General features: G+C 47.1%; 1 protein-coding gene across 2 annotated transcripts; it reads left to right on the plus strand.

Moving 5' to 3' along the window:
- Window positions 1-689: 689 nt before the first annotated feature.
- On the plus strand, window positions 690-27,738 carry rassf8.L (Ras association (RalGDS/AF-6) domain family (N-terminal) member 8 L homeolog). Of its 2 annotated transcripts, none has more exon segments than NM_001105273.1 (5): window positions 690-906; window positions 16,517-16,692; window positions 24,123-25,012; window positions 25,264-25,402; window positions 26,056-26,261. In NM_001105273.1, coding segments are annotated over 4 exon segments (1,254 nt in total). In that variant the 5' UTR covers window positions 690-906; window positions 16,517-16,589; the 3' UTR covers window positions 26,178-26,261.

Genomic DNA, 27,738 nt, shown 5'->3' on the forward strand with positions numbered 1-27,738 from the left:
GACTAATTCCCGGTATAACTCCCTGCATAACTCCCGGTGTAACTCCCTGTATAACTCCCGGCATAACTTATTCCTGGCATAACTCCCTGCGTAACTCCCGGTATAACTCCCTGCAAAACTCCCGGCATAACTAATTCCTGGTATAACTCCCAGTATAACTCCCTGCGTAACTCCCAGTATAACTCCCTGCGTAACTCCCGGTATAACTCCCTGTATAACTCCCGGTGTAACGCCCTGCATAACTAATTCCCGGTATAACTCCCTGTATAACTCCCGGTATAACTCCCAGTATAACTCCCTGCATTAGACTGACAGCTGAAAGGTTTTAGGAGTTTATTGAGAGATTTTCTCTTTCCCATAGTTGGGGTCCCAAGATTCAGGGTTCAGTCTGGGGGTTCAGTGGGGGAAGTGAAACATGAGGAGGGGGAGGGGTGCAGGTGTTGGACAGACAGACCTCCGGCAGGTAAAGAACAAGAGAGCGTCCCCTTCCCACAATGCAGCGCGCTGCGCAGTTCCGTTACTTTCTGTCCAGGGACGTCGGAGCCGATGAGAGAGAGAGAGAAGAGCTGAGAGCAGAAGTGGGCGGGGCTAGAGATCAGAGGAGGCAGAAGAGAGATGAGGGGGCGGTGCCGCTAGTGAGGGGGCGGGGCGTGTTGCTCCAGTTCTGATACAGTGAGTGTTTCCTCTCAGAACTGCCCGGAGCCCCCCGCCTCTTACACCGACCCGCTCAGCTCAGTCTGGACTTTACTCATCTCTCTCTCTCTGACCCCCAGCGACCCCCCGACTTCTCTGTACCTCCCCCTGGGGCAACAGCGTTTCTACAATTCCCCCCCAGACTCTGCCCCCCAGGATTGTTCCTCACAGACACCGGGGCCCCAGGACTGACACGAGACACTGACCAATCAGGTAAGTCCCCTCCCCCTGACTTCTTTATCTTTTATAGGGGACCCCTGAACCCCCACATGTCATTTATATGAGTAATCACAGGGGGTGTATGGAGTTCAGCAACTGCCCAACTCTCCAGTCACGTGATATTATTATACTGTCCCCTCCCTAAATCCTACTCTGTACCCCCTGATACCCACAGACTGGGGGACCCCAAACCCAACATGTGTCTCCTCTCACTCCATCTCTTTTACCTCTTGTTCTGCCCCAGAGATCTACATGTACTGGTTCTGCCCCAGGAATCTACATGTACTGGTTCTGCCCCAGGAATCTACATGTACTGGTTCTGTTCTGACCCAGGGATCTACATGTACTGGTTCTGACCCAGGGATCTACATGTACTGGTTCTGCCCCAGGAATCTACATGTACTGGTTCTGACCCAGGGATCTACATGTACTGGTTCTGACCCAGGGATCTACATGTACTGGTTCTGCCCCAGGAATCTACATGTACTGGTTCTGTTCTGACCCAGGGATCTACATGTACTGGTTCTGACCCAGGGATCTACATGTACTGGTTCTGAACAGGGATCTACATGTACTGGTTCTGCCCCAGGGATCTACATGTACTGGTTCTGACCCAGGGATCTACATGTACTGGTTCTGAACAGGGATCTACATGTACTGGTTCTGCCCCAGGGATCTACATGTACTGGTTCTGACCCAGGGATCTACATGTACTGGTTCTGAACAGGGATCTACATGTACTGGTTCTGCCCCAGGGATCTACATGTACTGGTTCTGTTCTGAACAGGAATCTACATGTACTGGTTCTGGCCCAGGAATCTACATGTACTGGTTCTGGCCCAGGAATCTACATGTACTGGTTCTGTTCTGAACAGGAATCTACATGTACTGGTTCTGAACAGGAATCTACATGTACTGGTTCTGGCCCAGGAATCTACATGTACTGGTTCTGAACAGGGATCTACATGTACTGGTTCTGCCCCAGAGATCTACTGTACATGTACTGGTTCTGGCCCAGGAATCTACATGTACTGGTTGTGACCCAGAGATCTACATGTACTGGTTCTGAACAGGGATCTACATGTACTGGTTGTGACCCAGAGATCTACATGTACTGGTTCTGAACAGGGATCTACATGTACTGGTTCTGACCCAGGGATCTACATGTACTGGTTCTGACCCAGGGATCTACATGTACTGGTTCTGCCCCAGGGATCTACATGTACTGGTTCTGGCCCAGGGATCTACATGTACTGGTTCTACCCCAGGGATCTACATGTACTGGTTCTGGCCCAGGGATCTACATGTACTGGTTCTGAACAGGGATCTACATGTACTGGTTCTGCCCCAGAGATCTACTGTACATGTACTGGTTCTGGCCCAGGGATCTACATGTACTGGTTGTGACCCAGAGATCTACATGTACTGGTTGTGACCCAGAGATCTACATGTACTGGTTGTGGCCCAGGAATCTACATGTACTGGTTCTGCCCCAGAGATCTACTGTAAATGTACTGGTTGTGGCCCAGGAATCTACATGTACTGGTTCTGAACAGGGATCTACATGTACTGGTTCTGAACAGGGATCTACATGTACTGGTTCTGAACAGGGATCTACATGTACTGGTTCTGAACAGGGATCTACATGTACTGGTTCCAGTGTAGCATTATGACCTGGTACTGGTTCTAGTGTAGGCCTATATGTGCCCTTGCAGGTGATGGGGTGCAGGATGGCAACCTGTGGGTACCCGATAAGATTGCCCAATATGTTGGATTTGGGGTCCCTGTGTGGGTGGGGTCATATTGGATGGGTGTAGCCACAGACTGGCACAGAGTTAATGGTGTTGCAGAGCTGACACTCTATACCTCCTGCCCATGGATTGTTATTGCTACAGAAGCATCTGGATCTCCAGCCAATACCAAGGTCTGTGCCTTAACCCTTTCACTGCCGTCTCTCCCCTGATTTAACCCTGTCTGTCCTTCATTGTGGGTCTGTGCCCTGGGTATGACTTTGTCTCTGTCTATAGGTTTAACCCTCTCACTGCCTGTCTCCCCCCCAACTTGTGACTTTTCAGCGTGTGACCACTGAGCCTCAGATTGAGCATCACGAGGTTTCCCAGCCCCCGGGTCTTATCTGAGGGAATGGGGGGTGCAGGAGAGAATTGGGGTGAATCACCGTTAGTCATGAAGGAAATGAGACGCTGGGAGTGGGGGGGTGACACACGGGCGGGTGATTGAGCTTCAACGTTGTACAGACAATGGGGGAACTACTGGACTAGGCCTGTGGATCAGAGAGAATGCTGGGAGATTTCATATCATTGTAAATGTCCTTTAATTCTTATTATCCTTCAAGTGTTCAGCTACAACTCCCAGCACTTTGGATCTCGGGGGGTGCTGGGAGTTGGCGGCCACCAGTTGGGCATATCTGAACTTTGTAGAAATGATTGTGAGCCTCCCGTCCTAGCGCGCTGCTTAGTGGACCCGTCCCTGCTGACCGCAACAAGACTGAACATTTTTGGTTTGGCTCAGGAAACCTGCAATTGGCCGTATAAATATTCCGGCCGGTGATTGGCCAGACTTTGATCTTGCCCAGCCAATCGCTGCAGACTGAACGGCATTGAACCTTGGATTGGCTGGCAGGGGATGCTGGGAAATGACACAAGTGCATCAGCCGTTAGCGTACAACTCCCAGCACCCTCAGGTTCCTCCTTAGGTCCTGACAGTAGGCCAGCAGGGGATGCTGGGAGCTGTAGTCTAAAACACCCCATGTTACTTTATATCGCTTATTAGCTACTTTGCCTTTAAATGCAGCCCCTGTAGCTGTTTGCGTCCGACCAAATAGATTTTAGTAAATTTACTTTTGCTTCCTCCCCCGCCCCACTTCCCGTTCCCATGGTAACCGAGTGTCTTGAAGACTTTGTGCAGTCTTTGCCTAATCCCCCCTCTCCCAAGGTCACGGTGCTCAAGAGTTAATTACAAATCCTATTGTTGTGATTCGTGGGGTGCGGGGCCCCCCCAAAGAGGCTACACCTGAGCGGAGACTTCACCAAATAATGCCAATTATAGAATGGGGTGGTTTATCCGGTTTGGCGAGAGTTAAAATGAAGGTGAGGTTGCGCCATTCTCCTTGGGAGGAGGCTGGGAGGGTTTAAAGGAAAACTTAACTGATCCAGAGACTGATCCGATTGTCAATTGGGACTCAGGAAGGAATTTTTCCCCTCTTGAGGCAAATTGGCTTGTGTTTAGAAGGGTTTTTCTGCTTCCTCTGGATCAACTGACAGTTAAGGCAGGTTATATATAGACTTAAGGTTGAACTTGATGGACGCGTGTCTTTTTTCAACCTCACTTACTATGTTACAAGTTGATCCAGGGACTGGTCCCATTGTATTTTAGAGTCAGGAAGGAAATTGTCCCCCTCTGAGGCAAATTGGAGAGGGTTCAGGAGGGTTTTTCGCCTTCCTCTGGATCAACTGACAGTTAGGCAGGTTATATATAGACTTAAGGTTGGACGTGTGTCTTTTTTCAACCTAACTTACTGTGTTACTATGTTATAACTTGAATCAGGGACTGGTCCTATTCCATCTTGGAGTCAGAAAGGAATTTTTCCCCCTCTGAGGCAAATTGGAGAGGCTTCAATCAAAAGGGTTTTTCGCCTTCCTCTGGATCAACTGACAGTTGGGCAGGTTATATATAGACTTAAGGTTGAACTTGATGGACGTGTGTCTTTTTTCAACCTAACTTACCATGTTACTATGTTACAAGTTGATCCAGGGACTGGTCCCATTGTATTTTAGAGTCAGGAAGGAAATTTTCCCCCTCTGAGGTAAATTGGAGAGGGTTCAGGAGGGTTTTTCGCCTTCCTCTGGATCAACTGACAGTTAGGCAGGTTATATATAGACTTTTATATATATGTCTTTTTTCAATCTAACTTACTATGTTACTGTGTTACAAATGTTACTATGTTGACCTTTAACATCACACAATATGTTTATTATACTATAGCTACAGCTGTCGGAACCCCCATATTGGCCCCTAGCTCTGTGATCCCCAGGAAATGTAAATAAAAGGTGCAGAATTAACTCTAAACGCCATAGTATTTACCCTACAGTGACCCCCCATTCAATCCAAACACATTGAGTCCATGCGCTCACTGCATGGCTGCACAGAAACGATTGTAGTCTGCAGCGGTGCAGCTAAACTGTCAGCTACTGTACAGTGCGTCTTCCCTAATTGTCTGTATGAAGCTGCCATGGGGCAAGGGCCGTTCCTCTGCTGTGATCCGGGGCCCCTCAAAAAAAAGCAATATTTTTCCATCGGTAGGTTTGAGCGCATTCTGGTTCTGTCCATGAATATTCAGAACCCGGCAGAGAACCAGTGACCCCTGACAGTTTTAAACTTGAGACCTAGGGGGAGAATTTTAAAAAAAAAAAACACATTAAAAAAAAAAAAAGACCAATTGCAAATTGTCAGCATCCTGAGAAAATTTCATGCTCAACTTTGCCTTTAACTTAACCCCGTGGGCTGTATCCCTGGGACTTTGTATTTATAAGGGAAGGAGTTAAAGGGGAAGGAGTTTACATGGAAATGGCTTGATTTTTTTAAAATTTAAATTCAGGGCTGCACTGTCATTGGACGGCCACAGGGATAGTGTAATCCAATCATCAGCCCTGTACTACTCCCAGTCAGCTGCAGCTGTGCTATCTGAGACACTGAACTACAGCTCCCAGCATGCTCAGCTACCCACATCTTCTTCCTCCTCCATGCGCCTCTTGTACTGGGACTTCTGGGAGATGTAGTTCTGCTTATAGAGACAATGTAGCGGATATATTTCCAGGAGTCGGAACCAGCAGTGCAGAGAATATAAACAGGCAGATACTGTTGGTTCATGCGGCTCGGGTTCTGGGGAATTTTCCCTGGAATCTCTAATAAAAATATTGACAGTCTGTTTCTGCTACTTGTGTTTAATATGATTTAAACGGGAAGCAAAGCAGGGTTAGGAACTGACTCTGGGCGCTTCCCTGCGCTTTTCTTAGTTAAGTCTATAGATATGTATAAATGTACAGGCGGGAGCTGCCATGTTGATTGCTCTATGCGCAGGTCTGCCTTGTTGCAGTAGTAGTTGTTACTGGATACAATGAAGCAGCAGGAGTTGTAGCAAAACATTTGTTTGTGACAGAAGGAACAGTCCGAGGAACTGGCGACTCTCCAAGGTCTTCCCTGCCGACTTCTTAAAGGCACAGACCCCAAACGCGTGCGGCTTCCAGTTTAGGCACAGAACAGTTTCTCTCCTGATTCACTTGCCTGGTTGCTAGGCTAAGGGGACCATAGTGACCAAATAACGCTCTAAATTCCAAATGGTAGGGCCGTAGAATTGTCTGTATGGCCGCACTGTAGTGGTTCAGTCCTCTCATAGGCTGAAATAAGCCTCCAGCCTATAGGAGCATAGCCCCGCCCCTGTCCCGGAGGGAGAGACTGGAGCATGTGGGAGTGTTAAAATAACACCAGTCTGGGGGTAGGTCAGTCGGGGTCAGTTTTTAAAAACAATGACATCACAATGGTTGGGTTGTTAGTGGATCCGGACTCCAGTCTCTTTTAGGAACATGTCGGCTTCCTTTAAGGTGAACTTCCCCTTTATGCTCCGATCTGAATGAGCTCCCCTGTCCCCTCAGAAGAACTGGAGGTTTGTGGGATCACAGACATAGGCCACATTGTAGCTTCCCCTTTAAGAAACAGATTTTGGGAGCTGTAAGTGCATTTTTGTTTTCTGTATCATATCGGCGGGGGGGGGGGGGGTTAAATTCCCCTCTCCCTGAGCAATAACTGAGCCAGGCCTGGCCCTCTCCCAAATCTGCGCCTCTCCCTCTTCCTCCACAATGTAACAAACCCTCACAGGGAACGCTTCCCCTTTAACTGAATTATTAGTGGGCGTATTCTGCAAAGCCCCCAATAAATTCCTTGTAGTTAATGGGGCAGAATACACCTGTATCCAACGGCCCCCCAGTATGGGAATGTGCTGCACCTACTCCCCTACACTGACTCCAGGGGGGGGAGTCTGATTATACAGAGCTCATTATCGCCCCTTACACTGACTCTGCTGATTCAAGGGGGGGAGTCTAATTATACAGAGCTCATTATCTCCCCTTACACTGACTCTGCTGATTCCAGGGGGGGAGTCTGATTATACAGAGCTCATTATCGCCCCTTACACTGACTCTGCTGATTCCAGGGGGAGGGTCTGATTATACAGAGCTCATTATCTCCCCTTAAACTGACTCTGCTGATTCCAGGGGGGGAGTCTAATTATACAGAGCTCATTATCTCCCCTTACACTGACTCTGCTGATTCCAGTGGGGGGGAGTCTGATTATACAGAGCTCATTATCGCCCCTTACACTGACTCTGCTGATTCCAGGGGGGGGGGAGTCTGATTATACAGAGCTCATTATCTCCCCTTACACTGACTCTGCTGATTCCAGGGGGGGAGTCTGATTATACAGAGCTCATTATCGCCCCTTACACTGACTCTGCTGATTCCAGGGGGAGGGTCTGATTATACAGAGCTCATTATCTCCCCTTACACTGACTCTGCTGATTCCAGGGGGGGAGTTTGATTATACAGAGCTCATTATCTAATAATCCCAGTATGGAGCAGTGTAACTGGGTCTGTTTGGGCAGTATATCCATGTGACCAACCTGTATCCCCCTGGGGGGCTGGATATTTAGGAAAACAGTTTGTTGCAGTTTAAGCACTCGGGGGGGGGGGGTACCTGGCTACCAGTAAAGTGCCCCTGTCTGTTTCCATGGAAACTTACTCCGGCCCATTAACTGTACAGAGAAGAAGTGACAACTTTACATATTGGGAATGTGAAAATGCCGGGGGGGGGCTGACATTTCAATTGATTGTGAACTCGTTTGACAGTTGTGATTGGTTAATTAGCGGCTGTGAAGGAGGGGGGGTCTCAGTTAACTCTTTACATCAGTCACGGAGCTGAGGGTCAGCCGCATCAATGTCACCCCCAAACATCTCTTAGATTATTACTGTACCCCCAACTCCTGCTCACAGGCCTCCTGTCAGGCTTTGATTAATGCTAATGGGCAAGTGAAATTAACTGCACTGACCCCTCTCACTTCTAATAACCTCTCTAGCTAATTAACTGGACCCGAAAATGTCTGCCCCTCCCCCTACAGAGAGATTCCATAAAACTATATCAGCATAGGTAATCCCTGTACTAAGCACAATTCAGCAGGAACAGTCCCTAAGTTTGCTCATAGTCTGTACAGAGAGATCCCATAAAACTATGGTACATAGGTATTCCCTGTACTAAGCACAATTCAGCAGGAACAGTCCCCTAAGTTTGCTCATAGTCTGTACAGAGAGATCCCATAAAACTATGGTACATAGGTATTCCCTGTACTAAGCACAATTCAGCAGGAACAGTCCCTAAGTTTGCTCATAGTCTGTACAGAGAGATCCCATAAAACTATGGTACATAGGTATTCCCTGTACTAAGCACAATTCAGCAGGAACAGTCCCTAAGTTTGCTCATAGTCTGTACAGAGAGATCCCATAAAACTATGGTACATAGGTATTCCCTGTACTAAGCACAATTCAGCAGGAACAGTCCCTAAGTTTGCTCATAGTCTGTACAGAGAGATCCCATAAAACTATGGTACATAGGTATTCCCTGTACTAAGCACAATTCAGCAGGAACAGCCCCTAAGTTTGCTCATAGTCTGTACAGAGACATCCCATAAAACTATGGTACATAGGTATTCCCTGTACTAAGCACAATTCAGCAGGAACAGTCCCCTAAGTTTGCTCATAGTCTGTACAGAGAGATCCCATAAAACTATGGTACATAGGTATTCCCTGTACTAAGCACAATTCAGCAGGAACATGTTAGTTCCCAGGGATCCAGTATTAAATTGAATGTGAAATTCTCCAGGTCGGTTCCACAGGAGGTGAAACATCCAATTCTTTCTGGTGTTTTTGGCTGGAAGAAAAGGCTTTTCTGGTCCGTTTGATGTGGGGGGGGGGGTATTTACATTGGTGCCAGTCAGGGGTCTGACAGAGGTTGGGCAGGGGTTACAGGGAGTTGCAGGGGGTTCAGAGGTGACGCTATTAGTTGGTGTCAGGGCTTTAAATCACAGACGTGTCAATCACAGGGACTGTAAGGGGGAGGGGATGACTGTGGCTGTTAAATCAGGGGGATCTGCAATTTCACTTTTGGGACTCAAATTGTTTGGGGGGGATTGATTAGCCATTTATTGCTGTAATTTGCTAATTATGGGGAATGAGGGGGGTTCAGATATCACATGAGGGGCAACTCTCCCCATTGTCGGTGCAGCAGAATCCCGGGAGCAAAATTCATAGAAATATTTGGGTGAATTCCTTCTGTCTTTCTCATTGTGAATTAAGTTTATTTCTCAAACTGCCCATTCTTCTTGTTCTGACCCATACGGACTCGGCAGGAAATAGTAGGGGAGAGTACTTCCTGCGACTTCTGCTATTGACTTCCTGTCTGGCAACAGCACAGCAGCTGTGTGTCGCTTTATGGCAGCAGTTGCAGTCAGTGCTGTGAAAATTGCAACGGCTTCTGGGTAATTGCATTGAGCCAGTCGGCGGGGGCAAGCGCTGTGTGTGTGTTATTGGGGCTGTTCTGCCCGGTGAGGGGTTAATGGGTTTGGCCCCCATGTCGCTTCTTTACACCTCCGTCTGCCTGAGAGAAATTTAGGATTTTTTGCCCAATTTCGTTGCCAGACAATTGGGGCTCATTTCTCAACACTGGGCAAATTTGCCCATGGGCAGTTCTCCATAGCAACCAATCAGTGATTCGCTCGTTAAAGCCAGCAGTAAGTAGAACAACGAATGCTGATTGGTTGCCGTGGGCCCAGTGTTGATTAAATGACCCCCAATATGTCACAACGGCTCCTGTTGCTTTAATGGCAGTGATATTGGGGCAGGAGGAGGGGGTTGTTCTGGTTTCTGCAGAAATTCTCTGTATATTTCTATTTATTCACATGGGGGGGAGCTGCCATGTTGCTTTGTAGAGTCCTTTTTGCTTTACTCTGTCCCTGCCCCCGGGGGCAAGTGTCCCACAAGAGCACAGTGTGGGGCAGTTACAGGAAAACACTGGCAATTTCTACAAGGAGCCCCCCCCCCTCTCCTAATGCCGTGGGGGTGAATTGTCCGCACCCACATCTGTACTTATTACATATCCCTGAGTTGTGAGTATGGGGGGAGGCGCTGGGTCCTGTGCCAGGTCTCTGACTGCGTCTGACCGAAATATTTTCCACTTGGCTGAAGCTCTTACACTCTCTCCACATTCCTCCCACCCAACCCCCCAGCCTCATGCTCAGACCCAGCAACTGCCTGCGACTCCGGATCAGCAGCCAAACACATGGGCACAGAGAGACGGGCACAGAGAGGCGGGCAGGGGTAGGAGGGAGATTGGGGGTAGGATGAGAGGCAGGGGTAGGTGAGAGCAGAAGGGCAGGGGTAGGTGGGGGAGGGGAGGTAGATGGAGGCAGGGGTAGATTTAGGCTTCATACGAGGAGATTCGGGGAGATTTTGTCACCTGACAACTAATTGCCTCGTCTTCTGAGCAACAATCTCCCCGAACTGCCTCAGCGTGTCTTCCCATAGACTATAATGAAAAGTCGCCTGCGCTAAAGCACACGCGGCAATGCGTTTTCCGAAGTCGCCCGAAGGGGCCTCTGTGTGACAAAATCTCTCCTCGTCTCCTCGTGTGAAATAACCCTAAGAGTGGAAGGGCAGGGGTAGGTGAAGGTGTGGGGCAACAAGCAGAATATAGTAATATAGTAGTAGTATATTAGTGGTAATATAGTAGTAGTATAGTAGTAGTATAGTTGTAATATAGTAGTAGTATAGTAATAATATAGTAGTAATATAGTAGTAGTATAGTTGTAGTATAGTAGTAGTATAGTTGTAGTATAGTAGTAGTATAGTAATAATATAGTAGTAATATAGTAGTAGTAATATAGTAGTAGTATAGTTGTAATATAGTAGTAGTATAGTAGTATAGTAGTAGTATAGTAGTAGTATAGTAATCTAGCAGTAGTATAGTAGTAGTATAGTAATAATATAGTAGTAATATAGTAGTAGAGTAGTAGTATAGTAGTAATGTAGTAGTATAGTAGTAGTATAGTAATCTAGCAGTAGTGTAGTAGTAGTAGTATATTAGTAATATAGTAGTAGTATAGAAGTAGTATAGTTGTAATATAGTAGTAGTATAGTAGTAATATAGTAGTAGTAGTAATAGAGTAGTACTAATAGAGTAGTAGTATAGTAGTAATATAGTAGTAGTAATAGAGTAGTAATATAGTAGTAGTATAGTAGTAGTATAGTAGTAATATAATAGTAGTAGTAATGTAGTAGTATAGTAGTAATATAGTAGTAGTGATAGAGTAGTAATATAGTAGTAGTAGTAGTATAGTAGTAATATAATAGTAGTATAGTAGCAATGCCTTATTGTCCCTTTATTCCAGCACTTCTGCCCCTGTTTGCTCATTCCTTCCCCCAAAGCAAAACCAACAAGTGACCAATCAGAGGGGGTGACATTACTACATTGTTTATATCCTAAAAAGTTGACTTTTGGCCTAACCCAAGTGAAACCCACGGAGAGGGACAATGTTTAACCCTTTCTCAGTTCTGTATCTCAGCATTGTCCCCCAATCAGATGCAGCAGAACAATGGGCCGACCCCACTCACTTCCTGTTTATAAACGTTTGCCCAACATGAGACCTGCGGTTCCTACTCGTGAGACAAAGGGTTTCTATGGGACTCGCCCGGGTCACCCAAATCCCCCCCCCCAGAGGTCAGTGAGGGGCAGAAGATTTAATGTTGATCCTTTAAGTAGAAGTGAGGGGATTAGACAAGAGTGTCACTGGGGCCCAGTCCTGGCATTTAGCCCAAGTCATTGCTTTGCCCATCTATCTCCAGCTGGGACACTGCATTATAATCCTGATACTCGGGCACTGGGCTGACGCTCTAATACCCCCGGGCTGAAGTTGTAATAGAGGGCACTATAGGTTTATATGAGAGTTGCAGCAGATTTCCAGGCCCCGGTGTAGAATGTTCCTGGCGTGTCCATATTGGCACCGGGATTACGTGTTTCTTCCATGATACAGACACGGGGGGTGATGATTATTCTCACAGTATTGGGCCAAGTCTGCGCCAGGACTAAAGAGCTGCAGGTTTGGGTCACACAGGAAACAGAACAATCCACTCACACATTCTGTCCTGGATCCTTTATACAGAATCCATAACTGACACTCAGTCTCACTACCCCACACACTTACTGACACAATCTGTCTGCATGTTATTTGTCTGTATAAACCAATCCCTAGCACATTCCCATCAGTCCCTAGACCAGTGAGCTTACAATCTAAGATCCCTATCACATTCCCATCAGTCTCTGGACCACTGAGCTTACAATCTAAGGTCCCTATCACATTCCCATCAGTCTCTGGACCACTGAGCTTACAATCTAAGGTCCCTATCACATTCCCATCAGTCTCTGGACCACTGAGCTTACAATCTAAGGTCCCTATCACATTCCCATCAGTCTCTGGACCACTGAGCTTACAATCTAATGTCCCTATCACATTCCCATCAGTCTCTGGACCACTGAGCTTACAATCTAATGTCCCTATCACAGTCCCATCAGTCTCTGGACCACTGAGCTTACAATCTAAGGTCTCTATCACATTCCCATCAGTCTCTGGACCACTGAGCTTACAATCTAAGGTCCCTATCACATTTCCATCAGTCTCTCGACCACTGAGCTTACAATCTAAGGTCCCTATCACATTCCCATCAGTCTCTGGACCACTGAGCTTACAATCTAAGGTCCCTATCACATTCCCATCAGTCCCTGCCCCAGTGAGCTTACAATCTAAAGTCCCTATCACATTCCCATCAGTCCCTGCCCCAGTGAGCTTACAATCGAAGGTCCCTATCATATTCCCATCAGTCCCTGTCCCAGTGAGCTTACAATCTAAGATCCCTATCACATTCCCATCAGTCCCTGTCCCAGTGAGCTTACAATCGAAGGTCCCTATCACATTCCCATCAGTTTCTGCCCCAGTGAGCTTACAATCTAAGGTCCCTATCACATTCCCATCAGTCCCTGCCCCAGTGAGCTTACAATCTAAGGTCCCTATCCCATTCCCATCAGTTTCTGCCCCAGTGAGCTTACAATCTAAGGTCCCTATCACATTCCCATCAGTTTCTGCCCCAGTGAGTTTACTATCTAATTTCCCTATCACATTCCCATCAGTCCCTGTCCCAGTGAGCTTACAATCTAAGGTCCCTATCACATTCCCATCAGTCCCTGCCCCAGTGAGCTTACAATCTAAGGTCCCTATCACATTCCCATCAGTCCCTGCCCCAGTGAGCTTACAATCGAAGGTCCCTATCATATTCTCATCAGTCCCTGTCCCAGTGAGCTTACAATCGAAGGTCCCTATCACATTCCCATCAGTTTCTGCCCCAGTGAGCTTACAATCTAAGGTCCCTATCACATTCCCATCAGTTTCTGCCCCAGTGAGCTTACAATCTAAGGTCCCTATCACATTCCCATCAGTCCCTGCCCCAGTGAGCTTACAATCTAAGGTCCCTATCTCATTCCCATCAGTTTCTGCCCCAGTGAGCTTACAATCTAATTTCCCTATCACATTCCCATCAGTCCCTGCCCCAGTGAGCTTACAATCTAAGGTCCCTACAGAAACATTCATGCAAGAGGTACCAGTGAGATTAGTGCCCAGAAAAAGATGTTTTTAAGTGCAAGTGATTGTGGGTTGGTATCTGCATTTGAGGGAGATAAGGTTCTATTATTAATTTTGGATGCAGTGTCACCGCCCCTTATGGATTCCAGACCCCTCCCACTTGTCCCACTGTTCTCACACGTCTGACAGGGGCCAGTATGGGGGTACAACATGTCTGACAGGGGCCAGTATGGGGGTACAACATGTCTGACAGGGGCCAGTATGGGGGTACAACATGTCTGACAGGGGCCAGTATGGGGGTACAACATGTCTGACAGGGGCCAGTATGGGGGTACAACATGTCTGACAGGGGCCAGTATGGGGGTACAGCATCTCCCTGGCGCCAGTTATGTGGTACCGACCCAGAGAGAGAGAAACGATCCCATCTTGACCCGACAACCAGAACTGAATGCAGAACATTAAATCATTGATTCACTCAGTAGCAATGACAGTTACACATAAGTCCTACACCCCAAGAGAATAACAATGGACATTTGTCCCCCAAGTCGTCACCTGAACCCCTGTACAGACAGACTCAGCGCAGCTAATAACTCCCTTCTCTTTAGCTGTCGGTGGGGAAAAAAAAAAGAGATTTTAAGTTACTATGGAAACGAGGTGAAAAGTGAACAAAGTCCTAATCAGGGGAATAACAGATTTGAGGCTCCAGGGGGCGGAGTTTAATATTTGTACCCTGGGTACCCCTGGAACTATAGCAGGGTGACACCCCAATGTTTCTATATATCTGTAACCTTGTTATGAGCTAAGGGGGCCCAGTCTGAAGGTCAGTTAGGGGGAGATTTGGGGTGAGTGCTTATTTGTACCCTGGGTACCCCTGGAACTATAGCAGGGTGACTGTTACCCCAATGTTTCTATATATCTGTAACCTTGTTATGAGCTAAGGGGGCCCAGTCTGAAGGTCAGTTAGGGGGAGATTTGGGGTGAGTGTTTATTTGTACCCTGGGTACCCCTGGAACTATAGCAGGGTGACACCCCAATGTTTCTATATATCTGTAACCTTGTTATGAGCTAAGGGGGCCCAGTCTGAAGGCCAGTTAGGGGGAGATTTGGGGTGAGTGCTTATTTGTACCCTGGGTACCCCTGGAACTATAGCAGGGTGACACCCCAATGTTTCTATATATCTGTAACCTTGTTATGAGCTAAGGGGGCCCAGTCTGAAGGTCAGTTAGGGGGAGATTTGGGGTGAGTGCTTATTTGTGCCCTGGGTACCCCTGGAACTATAGCAGGGTGACACCCCAATGTTTCTATATATCTGTAACCTTGTTATGAGCTAAGGGGGCCCAGTCTGAAGGCCAGTTAGGGGGAGATTTGGGGCGAGTGCTTATTTGTACCCTGGGTACCCCTGGAACTATAGCAGGGTGACACCCCAATGTTTCTATATATCTGTAACCTTGTTATGAGCTAAGGGGTCCCAGTCTGAAGGTCAGTTAGGGGGAGATTTGGGGTGAGTGTTTATTTGTACCCTGGGTACCCCTGGAACTATAGCAGGGTGACACCCCAATGTTTCTATATATCTGTAACCTTGTTATGAGCTAAGGGGGCCCAGTCTGAAGGTCAGTTAGGGGGAGATTTGGGGTGAGTGTTTATTTGTACCCTGGGTACCCCTGGAACTATAGCAGGGTGACACCCCAATGTTTCTATATATCTGTAACCTTGTTATGAGCTAAGGGGGGGATGGTGCTTTTTGCAGGATAAAAGTTTTTTTTGTGTTTTCTTTTCATTAAGTGATTCCATTAAGTGCTGGTCGGGATTCGCCGCCTCCCACGTATTCGCCGTTTCCATCGCTTGTAACTAATTATCGCGTGAATACGTTCCTATTTATCGAGATGTGGGGAGGGGGGGGACAAGACCCTGTTTCTATTAACACATTTCAGGGCAATTAGATGCGGTTTGTTTCTGCTTTTATGGTGAGAGTAAAAAACTGGTTCAGCGGGAGAAAGCGATTAGCCGCGCCGCTAATGAAGTGCAGATGAGACTTGAAAAGAGCAATTTGCTTTGAACGCAGCTCTGAGGCCTTCGCTGCAGCAACTCCCTGCACCCTCTGTAAGTGCCTTCATCAACAGCCAATGTGATAAAAGCTCTAAGGCTGAACCCTCCCCCTTGACTTGAATGGAAAAAGCCTGACTGTGCCAATACTTGTGTTTTTCAAACCAAAATGTTTGTTTTGCTTAGAATTCAGTGATGAGGTTGTGCAGGAGGGAAGGGAATTAGGGGAGGCAAGTAGTTCAGCCCTCCTATGTCTGTCTTTAGATTGACAGCTGCGTGGGCTAATCAGCAGGGGGGCTATTCCTGCATGACCTTAGTGAATTAATCAGATAGAATGTATTAATTAATGGGACTAGGAGAGCTGACTGTATCAGCCGGCAGTTGTTACTGACAGGCAGGACAGGGGCCTATCAGTGGCAGCACAGAATCCATTAGGAAGAGATAATGGAACACTGTGGAAGCTGCTGATAGGGCAGGAGATGTAAGTGGATGTCCATGGGGTATGGGATATCATAGCACTACAGGCAGCAGCAGCGTTTCCCCAGTCTAATCAGTGCTATAAAGCCTATCTAGCAAGCTGGCCAGGCTCTCTTTCTGTCAGTTACCAGTTCTGCTGCTCTCATTGGCTCCCTGTGGCTTTTCATTGGCTGAAGGCTCAGAGGTGGGAGGGGAAGAGAAGGGTTTTGACCAATGAGCAGTGCTCAGCTTGCAGGATAGTATTTACCCGTAAGAGATTTGGGCTCCTTCCCTCTAAATGACGCGTAGACAATTCTAGTAAGTGCACCCCCACATTTACGTCTCTTCTGTTTCAGGTGGATGTGACCCCCGTTTCCCCCGACGCCCCACAATAATCATGACGCTGGGGGGATGAGCTCGCTGCACATGATGGAACTGAAGGTTTGGGTCGATGGGGTGCAAAGGATCGTTTGTGGGGTGACTGAGGTGACAACGTGCCAAGAGGTGGTGATCGCCCTCGCTCAGGCCATCGGTGAGTTACACATAGGGCACACGCATGTGATATATATATACACAACTACTGACCCACAATACACACGCATGTGATATATACACAACTACTGACCCACAATACACACGCATGTGATACATACACAACTACTGACCCACAATACACACCCATGTGATATATACACAACTACTGACCCACAATACACACGCATGTGATACATACACAACTACTGACCCACAATACACACGCATGTGATACATACACAACTACTGACCCACAATACACACCCATGTGATATATACACAACTACTGACCCACAATACACACACATGTGATACATACACAACTACTGACCCACAATACACACGCATGTGATACATACACAACTACTGACCCACAATACACACGCATGTGATATATACACAACTACTGACCCACAATACACACGCATGTGATATATACACAACTACTGACCCACAATACACACGCATGTGATACATACACAACTACTGACCCACAATACACACGCATGTGATATATACACAACTACTGACCCACAATACACACGCATGTGATACATACACAACTACTGACCCACAATACACACGCATGTGATACATACACAACTACTGACCCACAATACACACGCATGTGATATATACACAACTACTGACCCACAATACACACGCATGTGATATATACACAACTACTGACCCACAATACACACGCATGTGATATATACACAACTACTGACCCACAATACACACACATGTGATACATACACAACTACTGACCCACAATACACACACATGTGATACATACACAACTACTGACCCACAATACACACACATGTGATACATACACAACTACTGACCCACAATACACACACATGTGATACATACACAACTACTGACCCACAATACACACGCATGTGATATATACACAACTACTGACCCCCAATACACACGCATGTGATATATACACAACTACTGACCCACAATACACACGCATGTGATATATACACAACTACTGACCCACAATACACACGCATGTGATATATACACAACTACTGACCCACAATACACACGCATGTGATATATACACAACTACTGACCCCCAATACACACGCATGTGATATATACACAACTACTGACCCACAATACACACACATGTGATACATACACAACTACTGACCCACAATACACACACATGTGATACATACACAACTACTGACCCACAATACACACACATGTGATACATACACAACTACTGACCCACAATACACACACATGTGATACATACACAACTACTGACCCACAATACACACGCATGTGATATATACACAACTACTGACCCCCAATACACACGCATGTGATATATACACAACTACTGACCCACAATACACACGCATGTGATACATACACAACTACTGACCCACAATACACACGCATGTGATACATACACAACTACTGACCCACAATACACACACATGTGATATATACACAACTACTGACCCACAATACACACACATGTGATACATACACAACTACTGACCCACAATACACACGCATGTGATATATACACAACTACTGACCCACAATACACACGCATGTGATACATACACAACTACTGACCCACAATACACACGCATGTGATACATACACAACTACTGACCCACAATACACACACATGTGATACTACTGACCCGTATTATACGGAGAAGCCCTGTGGGTGGGCACTTGTAGTTGTTACTGGCTCGCAGGGGGACTCGCACATCTTTAAATCATTTAATTTTTTCCTTTATTGGAATTTCTGTAGAATCTCACGCTCACCACTTTCTGTTATTTTTTGCAGCATCGGCATTTTTTGGGGGGGAGGGGGGTTGGCTGGGTCACAGGAACAGTCACCCCCAGTGTTTAGTCTGAGACTGGAAACTTTACCCCAAAACAACTCAGCAAAGTGCAGTGTAAATAACCCAGAGACAAATCTGTTCCTGATTCAGAGAGTGAGAGGGACGTTATATAATCAGTCCCTTCCCTGTCATTAATACTGCGGTGTTACTCCCTGTAGCAACAATACTGCACATGTACTCACAACAGTACCAGGAAGTACACTCCCCTGTGCAAAGGAAGTAGAGACAGTCACACGAGTACCAGGAAATACACTCCCCCGTGCAAAGGAAGTAGAGACAGTCACACGAGTACCAGGAAATACACTCCCCCGTGCAAAGGAAGTAGAGACAGTCACACGAGTACCAGGAAATACACTCCCCCGTGCAAAGGAAGTAGAGACAGTCACACAAGTACCAGGAAATACACTCCCCCGTGCAAAGGAAGTAGAGACAGTCACACGAGTACCAGGAAATACACTCCCCCATGCAAAGGAAGTAGAGACAGTCACACGAGTACCAGGAAATACACTCCCCCGTGCAAAGGAAGTAGAGACAGTCACACGAGTACCAGGAAATACACTCCCCCAGCAAAGGAAGTAGAGACAGTCACACGAGTACCAGGAAATACACTCCCCCGTGCAAAGGAAGTAGAGACACTCACATGAGTACCAGGAAGTACACTCCCCCGTGCAAAGGAAGTAAAAACAGTCACACGAGTACCAGGAAATACACTCCCCCGTGCAAAGGAAGTAGAGACAGTCACAGGAGTACCAGGAAATACACTTCCCCATGCAAAGGAAGTAGAGACAGTCACATGAGTACCAGGAAATACACTCCCCCGTGCAAAGGAAGTAGAGACAGTCACAGGAGTACCAGGAAATACACTTCCCCATGCAAAGGAAGTAGAGACAGTCACATGAGTACCAGGAAATACACTCCCCCGTGCAAAGGAAGTAGAGACAGTCACATGAGTACCAGGAAATACACTCCCCCGTGCAAAGGAAGTAGAGACAGTCACACGAGTACCAGGAAATACACTCCCCCGTGCAAAGGAAGTAGAGACAGTCACACGAGTACCAGGAAATAGATTCCCCCGTGCAAAGGAAGTAGAGACAGTCACACGAGTACCAGGAAATACACTCCCCCGTGCAAAGGAAGTAGAGACAGTCACATGAGTACCAGGAAATACACTCCCCCGTGCAAAGGAAGTAGAGACAGTCACACGGGTATCAGGAAATACACTCCCCCGTGCAAAGGAAGTAGAGACAGTCACACGAGTACCAGGAAATACACTCCCCCGTGCAAAGGAAGTAGAGACAGTCACATGAGTACCAGGAAATACACTCCCCCGTGCAAAGGAAGTAGAGACAGTCACACGAGTACCAGGAAATACACTTCCCCATGCAAAGGAAGTAGAGACAGTCACACGAGTACCAGGAAGTACACTCCCCTGTGCAAAGGAAGTAGAGACAGTCACACGAGTACCAGGAAATACACTCCTCCGTGCAAAGGAAGTAGAGACAGTCACACAAGTACCAGGAAATACACTCCCCTGTGCAAAGGAAGTAGAGACAGTCAAATGAGTACCAGGAAATACACTCCCCCGTGCAAAGGAAGTACATTTTATCACAAGTCATACCCTGCAGTGCAGGTAACAGAAAAGAACAGACAGTGATAGACAGAATGACAGTTACAAATAACAGTCAGAATAAGGACTGAATGGAGATAGGGAAGTTGCTTAGAATGACATTTTCTTTCGCAAGACCAAAACAGGTTTTTGGGTGGAGTTCCCCTTTAAGTGAAAGAGCAGCATTGTCAATGGCTCTTTGTTCCCTCCGACTGCTAAAACGTTATTAGCCGGACTGGCCCTGTGGCTCGGGGAGGAACCAGATGAGATTCACATTCCCTGAGCTTTTTGGTGCCAGATGTGATCGTGTTCTTTAATGTTGCTGAAATGTCAATTTCAAGGTTCGGAAAAAGAAAAACCTGAGGTGTCACCTTCTCTCGGATCTAGAATGTCTGCGCTGTGTTATAGTTCAACATAAAAAACCATCTCACTGATTAATGGAAAATATCGCCCTTCTCCAGCACCCTGAAGCCTTTCCATTTTAAATGATTGATTTTGTGTTTATGGGAGGGAGCTGCCATAGGGACAAACCTAGAGAAGGAATGGGATTATTTGTTTTGGCGCAGAGTTGCCGCACATCTGGAATTGTACATCAACACAGAGAATCCCTTGTTTGTGAGCTGCAGTTGGCTGGATGATTAAATAGCTATCCCCCAGTGTAGATTGTAAGCTCTTTAGCATACTGGGGGAGGCCATAATGGTTCTTCGATTGTGAAGGTTGCAGGGGACACTTGCTGTAGGTTTCCATCAGCAGGGATTGGGTAGAGGATTTATTGCCCTTTGGAAGTTTGTTTGCAGAGGCCGGAGGGGAAATGGTTAATGTAGAAGAGGGATGAGGAGGGATGCTGGGAGTTGTAGTGCTTGAGAATCTGGAATTGGTTCAAGTTGAGCTGCCATAGTAACAACCCCCTGCCAGTCATCTCCTTGTTTGATGCTCGTCTGCTTTGAAGTGCAGGGCGTTTAAGACACCTATGTAGTGTCTTTAATTAACCCCTGAAATCCCAACTGTTTTATGAGTGCTGGATCCCATTGGGAGCTTTTGATTCATTTCCTTACTATTTCTATATTTTCCCTTCAATCTTTGGTCACTGCCAGTCTGTAGGTGGCACGTGGGTTTGTTGGCACCACCCCAGGCCTGGCACAAGTTCAGAGGGACAAAACCACATCCCAGTAAGCAGATCTTCACCGTGCTGGGAGTTGCATGGAACTGCAGATTCACGTTGGAAGTAATTAGAGGAGCAGCAGCAGCAGGTCCTTTAAATGGAATATTGTCTGGAAAAGCTCAGGCTGGGGCAGTACAGCTGGTTCCTATCAGTCCTGGAGCCAAATTGCAATTAATGAGGGTATTTAAGATCAGCAGCAGCTCCAGGGGTCGCACTCCCTGCCAGACTGGGTTAGAGGGGTCAGTCACAGAAGCACTGGGATCATATCCACAAGGGCTTTCATCTTCCCACTCCCCTAAATGGGAAGTTGATTTTCAGTTCAGCTTTTTAGCTGCTATGAGTGTACAGTTGCTAAGCTCACTGCCCCTAGCAACAGTGAACAAACCTTTTTTTTTCAACATGAGCAAAATCAATAGAAATCGGCTGTTCCTTGGCTCCAGCCCTGATCTGCCCCAACCTTACCCACTTTCTACATTGCTGGGCCCTCTTTGGAATTATGCTAGTTTAACTAGCAATAATGAGATCTGTATAAACAACCTCCATCCCTTCACCCCTTTGTTGTGACTGTTTTGGCTTACAGATCAGCAGCAGCCCATAATGCCTGGGGATGCTCTGTCCACGGTGAATCTGATTAAAGGGATACTGTCATGGGAAAAAAACATTTTTTTCAAAATGAATCAGTTAATAGTGCTGCTACAGCAGAATTCTGCACTGAAATCCATTTCTCAAAAGAGCAAACAGATTTTTTTATATTCAATTTTGAAATCTGACATGGGGCCTGACATATTGTCAATTTCTCAGCTGCCCCAAGTCATGTGACTTGTGCTCTGATAAACTTCAATCACTCTTTACTGCTGTACTGCAAGTTGGAGTGATATCACCCCCTCCCTTCCCCCCCCAGCAGCCTAACAACAGAACAATGGGAAGGTAACCAGATAACAGCTCCCTAACACAAGATAACAGCTGCCTGGTAGATCTAAGAACAACACTCAATAGTAAAATCCAGGTCCCACTGAGACTCCTGCAGTTACATTGAGAAGGAAAAACAGCAGCCTGCCAGAAAGCATTTCTCTCCTAAAGTGCAGGCACAAGTCACATGACCAGGGGCAGCTGGGAAATTGACAATATGTCTAGCCCCATGTCAGATTTCAAAATTGAATATAAAAAAAATCTGTTTTTTGAGAAATGAATTTCAGTGCAGAATTCTGCAGTAGCAGCATTATTACCCGATTGATTTTGAAAAAAATGTTTTTTTCCCATGACAGTATCCCTTTAAGTACCTCGCAAGAACCAGGAAGTCGTTTCAATTTCACTGTTTGGATTTCTTGTGATTAAAACAATAGGAGAAAGTGTATTCGGCACTTCTTGTAGTCGTGTTGCAAAAGGGGGTGCACTGCTCCTTTAAGCTAGCGTCTTTGGGTGAGCGCTGGAAGGGTCAAATATGCAGCCCCCGGCGAGCGTAAAATGGGCAGCGATAGTTTTCAAAGCAGAACTGGTTGGGTTGGGGCAGATCCCTCTGCGCATAAATGAAGCGGAATGACCCTTGCCCTCGCTATTGAGACACGTGTTTCGCTTATTTCACGGTTTTGTGCCGTCGCCGTGTGCCCTGCCTCCCAGGGGGATGCCAGTCTCCAGCTTAAGGGGAAGCCGTCATCCTTAACGACCCACCCTGATAAAGTCACGTGTTTGGAAGCTGTTTTGTTTTGTGCTCTCTCTGGGCGTGGAAGCTGCCATACTGCTTACTCGACCTGCCCTCTGCTGGCCATTAGGGGAGCTGCCGCTTTATTGGCTGATGGAAATGTATTCCCAGTACGTGAACTGGCAATTGGGTTTTCTTGCAGGCAGATTTGTATTTAACAGGCACATTGGAAGACCAAACCTAACTCAGGGATTTCCCAGGGCCACAGTCTGTAATTATGGGGCCCCATTAGCGTGGCTAATGGGGATGGTTAGATGGTCATCTGTTCTATGAATTGCCCCAAAGAGGGTAAAATCTGCTCATTTGGACATATAAATAGTGAAGGACGTTTATCCCTGTGGGTGGATTTCCATTGAGTAACACTTTCCCTTGTACTTTGGATCAGTATGGAGCCCAGCAGTGCAGGTGCCAACTCCTTCCCACACTCCGTCTGCTCACGCCCACGTGCAACGTGACACACGCTCAAACTGTTATTAAACATTCCCCGCTCTATTGGGGCTTCACAATCCTGGCGGCCTCCCCTCCTGTTAACTTGCGCCAACTCCCTTCGCCCCAACCACTGACTCATCGCCGCTTTTATTCTGCATTTCGCTGGAACGGGATTAATGGATCTTCTGCCACCCACCAATATATTAACTACTAGCAGGTTCTGGCAGCTGTTTGAGGGGGCTGTTTTTATGTAAAGATTGGGAAATTCCTCTTCTTGACAGTGCAGGGAGTTGTAGTTCTGTCGTGCCAGGACTTTGCATGAGACTGCTGATATATTGGGTATTTCAATCCAGCCCTATGATTTGGGAGCGTCATTAGTAGTCCCCAAAATCCCTATGCCCCTAGGTGGGTGTGGGTTGGACACACAGGAGATGGTGGCGCTGTTCTATTGCAGCCCTACAGGGAACATAGGCTCAAGGTTGAACTGGTAAGAAGTGGTACTGCAACTGCACTGTATTACTCACTAATAGGAAAATGTATTGTAGACTGGTGCGCAAACACTGCCCTCTGCTGGTGACTAGGAGTATTTGACTATGTGACAATTAACAGCGCCCTCTTGTGTTCTGCTTTTCTCGTTCCAAGGCCGCACTGGGAGATACACGTTGATAGAGAAATGGAGGGAGACCGAGAGGCATTTGGCCCCCCATGAAAACCCGGTGATATCCCTGAATAAGTGGGGACAGTATGCAAGTGATGTTCAGCTGATACTCAAGCGCACGGGACCCTCACTTGGAGAGAGACCCACCTCAGACAGCATCGCACATGTACCCGAAAGGACTTTATATAGACAGAGCCTCCCCCCTCTGGCCAAGCTGAGGCCTCAGAACGACAGGTCCATAAGGAGGCGAGAGCCAAAAAGGAAATCCTTGACCTTCACTGGGGGTGCTAAGGGGCTGATTGATATTTTCGGCAAAGGCAAAGAGTCGGAATTTCGGCAGAGGGTCCTGAACAACTGCAAGACCACAGCCGAAGAGCTGAAGAAGTTGATCCACCTGCAGAACGAGAAGCTTCTGTCGCTGGAGAAGAAACTGGACTCCAACGAAGCCGAGACCCGGTACTGGCAGCAGAAGCACAGGTCCAACCTGGACGAGGAGATGGTCCGCCTGGAGCAAAAGATCAAGAGGAACGAGGTGGAAATCGAGGAAGAGGAATTCTGGGAAAACGAGCTGCAGATCGAGATGGAGAACGAGAAGCAGCTGAAGGAGCAGCTGGAGGAGATGAAGCAGAGGATCTCGCAGTGCGAGCGCCAACTCAAAGCCTATCAGGCCCAGATCTGGACCATCGAGAGCGGCATAGAGGCCGAGAAACTTCAGTTGGAGGACAAGGAGGCCCAGATCAACGAGGGGATAATAAGGGGGAAGATCGAGAAGGCGAAAGGGAACCTGGAAGTCCAGGGCCAGGAGAGCGTGAGGATTGAAAATGGCAATAAGGCGGTGGAGAGATCTTTGGGCCAGGCGGCCAAACGACTGCTGGTAAGGTGACATACAGTAATAATAAAGAATAATACACTAATAACAAGGTGGGCACATATGCGCAAGATATAACTTTCACCCACTATCTGCTGTGGGTTCTAAAACATGTGGGCAACCTTGCTGAGCTCATCAATCCCCAACCCCTGCTAGTTATGTCCTGTTTTACTGAATGGGAACCATGCTGCCTGTGGCACTCTGTAGAGGGCACCCCCTTCCATGCGTTATTAATTAAGAGTCCATCTCCCCCACAGGATCGGGAGCAGGAACTGGAGCAGCTCACAAAAGAGCTTCGCCAGGTGAATCTGCAACAGTTTATCCAGCAAACCGGGACCAAGGTTACCGTCCTGCCGGCCGAGCCGAGTGACACCGAGTTCCCCCAGCTGGAGAAAGGTAAAGATTTGGCCATAGCTCACCGTAGAGTAGCATGGCCGCCATGTTGCCTACTGATGCCATAAAGCTCTTGTGCCATGTAATGCAGCTCATAACATAAAGGGGGCTCTGCTGTCCTCATATAAGTGATGTTGTAGCAACTAAAGTCTCCTGGGAGTTGCAATTTGACAACTGGAGGGCTACAGGCTGGACATCTTGGTTATGAAGGGCAATTAAATCCCCAGAAGGGAATCACGTCTGAACAGTTTACTCCATCCGTAATTATCTCCCTGGATTGTGGACCCTGCCAAGAAGTAGAATGGGGCTCCAGTGGAAAATAAAGCCCCAGCCATGCCCCATTTATGACAAACACTGCCCATGATCCTCCCAAACCCCCATTAGTCTCAAGACCAGACCCTTTCATGACAAGAGAATCGCCCCTTCTTCCACAGGGCCCCTGATGGTAGTACCCCAGTCTGCCCAGGGCCCAGGCAGCAGCCCCCCAGTCTGACCCAGATATGGAGAGAGTATATCTGCACTGAGCATGCCCAATAGATACCCAGAGACCAGTGAGCACGTGAATTGCCACTGACCCCATACTAGTGCCATCCCATTGATCTGGTTCAGTTATATTCATTGTGCCGAAATCTAAAGTAAAGGGTTTTCTTTTTCAGAACCAGCCTTTCAATCTGGATCACTGAAGCGACCCGGATCCTCTCGCCAACTTCCCAGCAACCTCCGCATCCTACAGAACACGCTGACGTCCGGCTTCAACCCGGAAGGAATCTACGTATAAACATGTACTGCTGTTGCAGATTGTGGGAGGAGCCCCAAGGGACCGCCCCCGAGGTTTTCCTGTAAATTCCTTTGAAATTAAAAGGAACTGGGTGTGGGGGGGCCACTCATAGCCCCACCCCCAGCCGTTGTAGCCAATCCAGCAGCAGGAGCAATGTAACCACGCTGAACTATTGAGGATCAAATAGAGACTGTGCTTGGGGCGGTCACAGAGCGTTTGGCGAGATTTTATGTTATCGCTTGTGTATTCTTTCTGATATACCAGTCTCCAAAGTATTATATTTAATGTGTATCAGAGAAAGAGAGAGAAAGAGGCTTCTCCGGAAAGCAACATGGAGTCGCTCGCAGTCTCTCCAATGTGTATAGAGGCACTGAAAGTGATATATATATATTTTCATATGCTAGTGAGTTTTCTAACGCAACCAGTGATTACAAGAGATTTGTAACATTTCCGCACACGATCAGTATTTCATATCTCCAGCCGTGACAGTATTATCTCCCCCCCCCCCCGTGGTTGGCCGTAGCCCTTTGCGGTTGGATGTTATTTTCTTTTCCAGATTATTGGCACAGTGTTAATTCAGGAAGCTGTCGGCAGGAATAGGCTGTGATGGCGATTGTCATGTATGTCATTTACACGTATGTACAGGGAAAGTGCCTGGCTCTTTATTAAGCCGTATAGAAATTATGCAGAGACACTTTAATATGGATCAGTTTTGCCCCAATACTTACCCAGGTACAGAGCTCTGATTCTCTGTACTTCCTGCTCCTGGGCTGTTCTCTTTCCCATGGTCAGACAGGAACCTCCCCCTGGGTAAGTGAATCTCCCCCAGTACTTACCCAGGTACAGAGCTCTGATTCTCTGTACTTCCTGCTCCTGGGCTGTTCTCTTTCCCATGGTCAGACAGGAACCTCCCCCTGGGTAAGTGAATCTCCCCCAGTACTTACCCAGGTACAGAGCTCTGATTCTCTGTACTTCCTGCTCCTGGGCTGTTCTCTTTCCCATGGTCAGACAAAACCCTCTCCTTGAGTAAATGAATCCAGTCACCCTAGTACTTACCCAGGGATTCTCACAACTTCCTGCTTCTGGGCTGTTCTCTTTCACATTGTTCGGCAACCTATTCCCGGCCTAAAAACTAAATCGCAGATGCTGTGACATGAATGTAGCTGTAGCAGCCCAGTGAGATCATTGTGGTCCATATAAGAGAGCAGTCGGCCCCCCTGATGTTCAAGACTGCACCCACCCAATAGTGATTTGGCGACCAAAAAGCAGAATATGGGGTGGTTCATGGACTATAGTAAATTCAGTTGTATCCAACTTGTGTTCCCGAGAGCTGTGGCTGCCGCAGGTTGATAAAAGACTTGTGATGGGCCCCGGGGCCCCTGCCTCACTGAATATCAGTGTATAATTAGAGACACAAGCAGAGCACCAATAAGAATAGCTTAAATATATATATATAATTGTGGCAGTTGGGCTGGTAGTGCTGACACTTAAGGATTTGATGGCATTTTTTGAGGGACAATCATTAAAATAAATAAAAATAAAAAATATATATATAACCGGA

The sequence above is a fragment of the Xenopus laevis genome, chromosome 3L, assembly GCF_017654675.1.
Source record: "Xenopus laevis strain J_2021 chromosome 3L, Xenopus_laevis_v10.1, whole genome shotgun sequence".
In the NCBI taxonomy this organism is placed as follows: Eukaryota; Metazoa; Chordata; class Amphibia; order Anura; family Pipidae; genus Xenopus; species Xenopus laevis.

Bases quoted from the DNA above. Each gene is read 5' to 3' on its own strand.
- rassf8.L (XM_041584797.1), top strand. From the start codon at position 16,572: ATGAGCTCGCTGCACATGATGGAACTGAAGGTTTGGGTCGATGGGGTG. The intron at 25,013-25,263 runs GTAAGGTGACAT...TCTCCCCCACAG, and splicing joins AGGCGGCCAAACGACTGCTG to GATCGGGAGCAGGAACTGGA. The intron at 25,403-26,055 runs GTAAAGATTTGG...TTTCTTTTTCAG, and splicing joins GTTCCCCCAGCTGGAGAAAG to AACCAGCCTTTCAATCTGGA.